The following is a 6881-nucleotide window of genomic DNA, read 5'->3' as shown; positions in this document are numbered from 1 at the left end:
AAAAAAAAAAAAAAAAAAAAAAAAAAAAAAAAAAAAAAAAAGAAAAAAGGTTTGGGGAACTAGCTGGACGAAATATACTATAGTCAAGCATAGAATAATTAGTCCACCAAAAAAATTTCACCACAATTAGACCATAGAAGCTGCAACTATGAATTATTCCAATTAATTACAGATAAAATTTGATTTTTCTAACGAAAAAATTTGTACTAAAGTATATCATATTATATATTCATTGCGTAGATCTACTCATGTGGAGTCCAACAAAATTAGATTTTCTATTTTATGATTTTTCTGTGATTTACTATGATTTTTTAAAGATTATATGAAAACAAATAGAAAAAAAAAAGAAAAAGTCAAAACCACAGTTGCTGTAGCAAAACCATGGTTACTGTAGCAAAACCGCCATAAAAACCACCTGGGGGGTGATTTGAACGGTTTTGGATTGTTCAGAGGGTAAATTAGACTGTTTCATAGTTCAGGGGTAAAGTAGGCACCACCCTATAGTTCAGGGGGTGATGTAGACTTTTTCCCTTCTTAAAATGGTGTTACTTCAACTATTAAAATTTAAGTCAGAAACCTGAAGAATTATATAACTACTGGTGATTAAAGCGGGCTGTATGAGCATGGATCAGCAAGTACATATGGTCATCAGTTTAACCTCAATCTTGTGTTGATTGATTATACATTTCTGAATTATCATTTTGCATTTAGTTTTGGTGACTACTATTAAAGTATAAAGCCTTACATATAGTAGTTTCGGTGAATACTATACATGAGGTTGTACACAATAATAACTAAAATTGATAGTTCATACCTGAAGAAGTTCCTTCTCACGGGTAGCTTTCCATTGCCTGAACTGTTCCGCTTCCTGTTTAATTTTGTGTTGTAGTTGAACCTGACAACATAAATAAGTCGATTAATGCAAATGAGTTCATATTATTATTATTATGTATGAAGAATGAGACAAGTGACAAATCAAAATTACAGAAGAGATGAGAAAAGGAAGGGAACCTTTTGTGCTTTTATAAAATGAATTTCTTCTTGCAGTTTCTTAGCAGCTTCATCACTCTTTTGTTTTTCCTTCAAAAGCTGAACTTGGTTCTCCTGCTTTTTCTTTAGGTCTAGAATCTGAAGACAATGTTTTGTTGAGTAAGAAGTATCAAAAAAAAAAAAGGTAAAATTTTTCAAATGCAATGTGAAATGCTATTAACCTGGGATTCAAGGGATTTTAGTTTCTGCAGTTGCGCATCTCTGAGTTTATGTGTTTGGCCATCAGCATTTAGGCTTTCAACTTCAGCCAACAATCTATCCCTCTCTTGCTGAAATTATTCAGAATTTCCTTTGTAAGATCAAAAGTATTCATTTGCATGGTCTAGCAACATACCACTCCGTTGTGATCTTGTATAGTACAATAAAATAATTTAACAGACCTGTACTGCCCTTTTCTCTTCTTCAAGCTCCATAAGTTTCTTTCCGAAGTGCTGCTTAAGTGCAACAGTATCACATCCGTACATTTTCATCTCAGACTGCAGGCGTTTGATAAATCTAGGTAAGTTTCTTGGAAACCACAACAATTAACTTCAGTTTTACAACCTAGATTCAAACTTTACAATCATTGACCAAACATTTGGCCAATAATTTTTAACTATTGTAATATATAGTTGATGCAATTAGATTTGTAATCAAATTTGCTGTCCAATAATCAAAAACTTATAATTATAAACAATATAATATAAAATGAATTAAATTGTCAAAGTGTAACTTGAGAAACAGTGCATGTCAAACTGCAAATTATAAACTGGTCGTAGTCCAAAGGGAGTAGATTACAAGAATAAAAATGGTGCAGTTAATGATGCCTTTCAAAGTCAGAGCTTTGCACATTTACAGAATCATTGTAAGCATAACATTTTAGATGAGTACATTTTTAGTGTAATTCCTTATTATTTTATTTACATAGTTGATACAATAACCATGAACTCACTTCCAGCCTCTGCATAAAAGCACCCAGCCTAAACAAAACAATGTGAAGTCTGGCACAGTAATGACTATCAATCCTAAGAGTTTGTACTTCTAAGAGATTGACTTTGTACTTTCAGCCTTCATTCTTTTGCTTTACTAGCCAGATAGGAACCCTACATCTGTCAGATGCTATAGGATCATACACGAGAGTGCAACATGTTGGTTGGATGTGTGAATTTACACCCCCACATCCCTAGTATGATTCCTCTTCTGCTTGAATTTAGGTGCTTATTTCTTCTTGTTTGCGATACCACCTGTTCTTTTTTTTTAGATAATACCACGTAGTTCTCCTAGATTGACCAAGTTCTTTTATTATATACACAACATGATGGCACAATATTTGGTAATGTGGAGGTGAACATAGTCCTCCAGAAACAATGCTAAAAACATATTGCAATAACAAGCACAAGGACCTTTAACCAAATGTACATTGACTAGAAATTTACAATCATAAACATAATTCTTATTGTTAGATATCCAATACCTCCTTTTGCTCAAGTTGTCGATTTAATTCATTCAACTCCTTGCCCATGCTATCCTGCAGCATTGTGTGTTCCCATTCTTTAGCTACTTCATCTTCAATATCCTTAGGGTTGCCTGCAGCAGGCAGGGAACATCAATGGATATGCAGAAATCAATATAAGTACACAAAGAACATGTTAATGGTATCTCCTTGATGTTAGGAGCCATGGTGAAAAGGAAGCAATACCTCTGAATGCTATGATGAAGAAATCATAGAGGTACCAAGAAATTACCTCTTACTGAGTCAGTCATCGGGACATCAAATGGATCTGTGCTTTGCAAGCTTCTTTTGAGCCCTTCGCTTTTCGTAAAGCCATTTAAAGTTCTCTGGAACAAAGAGCAGAATTTGTTATGGTCTAGCTCAAGCACTATGTGACTTGAGAGAAATTCTGTGGAGAAAAGAAATGTCTAGTAGGCGCTTTGTTAAGTCATTGTTTCTCTGTCTACAAGTGAGGGGAAAAAAGTTATCATCAAAGAACAAGAGGTACAAGTCATGTGGTTGCTTAAATGTTCAACATACAAAAGAGTGCACAAGGACTCTCTGTCATACTTGTATTTCAGGTTCACATGGATCATTTTGAGACCGACTGCGAATATCATATAGTTCCCTGCAAAGGTCTTCATTTGTTTGTTCAAGCCATGAAATCCTCTCTCTGAGACCCTGAAAATTGAAGTCTCGTTATTATGATTCTTATTGCTATTGGATGTATTTTACAATCTAAATTTGTTGAGGATATTTACCTGAACATCATCTGATGCGATTCCTCCTCGAGCCGAAACAAGCTCTGCCTGCAAATATTCAATCTGCTGGCGCATTCTTTTCATCTCATCAGCAATAGGATTTCTATTAACCTGAAAATTCAGTTTCATCAACACATCAGACATTGAATGAGAAGAGAATTCAAGATACATCCTGGAAAAGAAAACAATTAAGAACATGTCAATTAGGTTTCTGAGAAGACAAGAAGTAACAGACTCACAATTGGTTTATTTTGGATATTACGTGCCCGGTTAGCATACTTCAAAGTGTTTAATGTCTCTTCAGCATTAATATCTGCTGGACTTATGCAAGCTGCAGGAGGAAAAGATATATTAAAGTCAAGTGAGTGTAAGCTGAATCAACACTTCTTTAAGTCCTTTTCGTAGTTAAAACAAATATTCTTGGACTGATATTTTCACTGTCACTTATATTAGCAAATTCTTGGTAGAAGGAAATAAAAATGGAGAAATTTCTGACAAGATAAATTACCTATCATGACAGTCTTGCTATTTCCACCTAGGGAGTCCTGTAATAGACAAAGCAGATGATACAGGAGTAGTCATTAATATGGATTCCTTGAACACACTACGGATGAAAATATCAATAGCATGTAGTTAGTAATATGAATTCCATGAACACACTGGAGACGAAAAATATCAATAGGTTTCTATTAGAATGGAAAATATTAACTGCTGAAAGAGTGAAAAACGAGTTGAACATAGCTATTTTTCTGAACACTATTATAAAGTGCTCAATGAAATCAATAACTTTCTTGCATTTATAGGTGACCAAAAATTATACCTGCAAAAGACGAGTGAGTTTGCTGTCCCGATAAGGAACATGAGCGCCTTCTTTCCGTTTTTTCTCATCTCCAAGAGCACTTATGACATTGCCGAGAGCGAGAAGTCCTCGGTTGATGTGAACACCTATATCACAAAGTATAAATAGCCTTTAATTTGGAGCAGAAATAAATGTAGGATAAGAGTTTGGATAAACAAGAAGCAAGCATGCCTTCCTTGAAGCGCAGGCCATCTGAGCCCGTTCTCTTAGCCCGTTCTGATCCAGCAAGATCTACTAAATGCAGTTTGGCACAGAGATAGTCTTCATTCATCTCTTCAATAGGCATTCCATCTGCAGTCATGATGGGATCTGTTTTGCGCATCTGCTCCAATGTGATTGTGAAGATGGCATGGGAACGACTATTACATGGTGAAACCAGAGTATAAGGTTCATTGAAAACAAGCATCATAATCATAATATAATATCAAGGAATGCTCTTAATCTTAACACATGGAACCAAGGCAAACACAAAAAGCAAAAAATTATAACTTCCCATGCATCAATTATGAATTTGACGGGCTTAATAATCTGCTTATTGTCATTCATATAATTGGTAAATATTCTCCGTCCATTGTACAAAAGATAAAGTCAGGTTAGGATGATGCCACCAACCTTGACTGGTTGTTCATGTTGGTACTTCCAGTTGCACGACTCAGGGAACCTTGTTCAAGGCATGCAGTCATTTCCTTCTGAGTGCTGACATGCACTTCAGTCGATCCAGCTAGCGTTATGACTCCATTTGACGCCTCTCGGATCTGCACAGGGGGTTTCCCTGGCACAGACAGTTTTGCGTGCCCATTGCCATTCTCAACTTTGCCCACAGTAGCAGCAGTAGGGTCAAGCAGATCCCTCACCTCTTCTTTTAGAATCTGTGAAAAACAAATGCACAACAAAGTTCCACATATTACATTAAAAAACAAAGTTCCACATATAAGATCTCAATAGAACTGATTTGACATTTTATTCACATGCAAGAATGTGGAACAATCCTTGTACCTCGATGAACGATACGCGTAACTGGAACTCCACTTGGCTTTTCAGGTTCTCAATCTTGTCAAACAGCGCAGCCATGGCTCGTGGGATGATCCCGATATGCGATCCCTCCTTGCAGGCAGTCCCCATGGTATACGTCTTCCCTGATCCGGTCTGGTGAGGACAAAATGAAGAAAAAATATATATTAAAGCTAACCATGACGATTTGATGGGTTGATTAGGATCCAAATAGTGTGTATATATATATATATACACACACACACATGGGAGTAATTACTACTGAGAGTAAAAAGGAATTATCATATATATATATATATATATATATATATATATATATATATATATATATATATATATATATATATATATATATATATATACAACGCTATTCTACACCCTAGGTGTAGAATACTACTCTACACCAAACTGCTATACTGAACATATTTCAGTATTGTTCAGTATTCATATTTCAGTATTGTTCAGTATTTCGTGGTCCTAGGTGTACGAGTAAATGATACTGAACGTTGTTCAGTATTTGTCAGTATTTTTTCTACTCAGTTTTGACTTGCGGTGTAGAATAATATTCTACACCTAGGTGTACTACCGTGTGTGTATATATATAATTTCTTTTTACTTCCGGTAGTGTGTATATCTCTAAGGCCTTGTTTAGTTGCCAAAAATTTTCAAGATTCCCCGTCACATCGAATCTTGCGGCACATGCATGAAGCATTAAATATAGAAGAAAACAAAAACTAATTATGCAGTTTACCTGTAAATCACGAGACGAATCTTTTGATCATAGTTAGTCTATAATTGGATAATATTTATCACAAACAAACGAAAGTGCTACAGTGGCGAAATCCAAAATTTTTCCCAACTAAACAAGGCCTAAATTAAACAGGGCTGAAACTGAAATGATGAGCATTTGGGGCTTCTGGGAGCACAGAGACACACTTGACCCCACCATCATCGTGTCACAAACAGCTGGAGAAAAAAAGAGAGAGAAGCAGGTAATTTGTGCTCCATCCCAGGCCCAGCACCAGAGCACATGTTGTGCTGCTGGCTTTTGCCGTGTGCTAGGCCCCAACTCGGTGGTCCAAGCTTTTCAGCTCTTTGGCGGCATCAATGGCACATGGGATGCGAGCCAAATGATTGAGGGAGGGGAGGACCGACCGAGGGATGCGTGGTGTGGTCGACGAAGAAGATACATACAGTAGAAGGATACGAACCTGGCCATACGCGAGCACGGTAGCGTTGTACCCCTGGAAGAGGCCGTCGACCAGCGGCGCCACGCACTCGTCGAACATGGCCGCCGACGGCGTGCCTGTGCTGCCGTAAACATGGTCGAAGGTGAAGGAGTGGCTGCCGATCTGGACCTGCACCATGGAAAACAAAATACACAGAAATGGTGGTCAAATCAAATGTCAGCCTGTCTGTCTAATGATGATGAGCATGAGCATACTGTAGTAGACAAGAAACCCTGGCAACATGCATGTGCTGCATATCATCGTCATCATTGGTATGGGTATGGGTATGGGAGGCAAGGAATGAAAGTTCCTTTTCATTTTCACCACAAAATGCATCAGCCAAAAACGATCGTTAAAAAACAACAGAGAGATGGTCATCATTGGTATTGGTATTGTGAAAGAAAGGTACGGTGACAGCACTGCCTGCCTGGCTGGCAGCTGGAAATGGAGAGAGGAAGAGCATCTAGAGAAGCCAAAACAAGTGTAAAGTCTCATCCAAC

The 6881-nt window shown here is 37.1% G+C and overlaps 1 protein-coding gene across 2 annotated transcripts in view; it reads right to left on the bottom strand.

The window, feature by feature from the left end:
• Positions 1-6881, bottom strand: part of LOC8063871 (kinesin-like protein KIN-4A) — a 15239-nt gene that overhangs the window by 3726 nt on the left and 4632 nt on the right. For both annotated transcript variants that reach the window (XR_002449962.1, XM_021453113.1), the window contains exons 2-16: positions 6364-6510; positions 5138-5287; positions 4754-5010; positions 4313-4500; positions 4103-4227; positions 3791-3827; positions 3522-3613; positions 3283-3393; positions 3092-3202; positions 2775-2868; positions 2504-2616; positions 1431-1526; positions 1212-1319; positions 1012-1128; positions 815-895 (exon numbers count right to left, since the gene is read on the bottom strand). Coding sequence is in view for 1 of the 2 variants with exons in the window: in XM_021453113.1 (XP_021308788.1) it covers positions 815-895; positions 1012-1128; positions 1212-1319; positions 1431-1526; positions 2504-2616; positions 2775-2868; positions 3092-3202; positions 3283-3393; positions 3522-3613; positions 3791-3827; positions 4103-4227; positions 4313-4500; positions 4754-5010; positions 5138-5287; positions 6364-6510 (1827 nt within the window). In the remaining variant the exon portion in view is untranslated. The remainder of the gene's footprint in view (positions 1-814; positions 896-1011; positions 1129-1211; positions 1320-1430; positions 1527-2503; positions 2617-2774; positions 2869-3091; positions 3203-3282; positions 3394-3521; positions 3614-3790; positions 3828-4102; positions 4228-4312; positions 4501-4753; positions 5011-5137; positions 5288-6363; positions 6511-6881) is intronic.

This window comes from Sorghum bicolor, chromosome 2 (genome assembly GCF_000003195.3).
Source record: "Sorghum bicolor cultivar BTx623 chromosome 2, Sorghum_bicolor_NCBIv3, whole genome shotgun sequence".
NCBI classification, from domain to species: Eukaryota; Viridiplantae; Streptophyta; class Magnoliopsida; order Poales; family Poaceae; genus Sorghum; species Sorghum bicolor.
The sequence above is the reverse complement of the archived record's forward strand: the minus strand, read 5'-3'. Positions and strand labels throughout refer to the sequence as shown.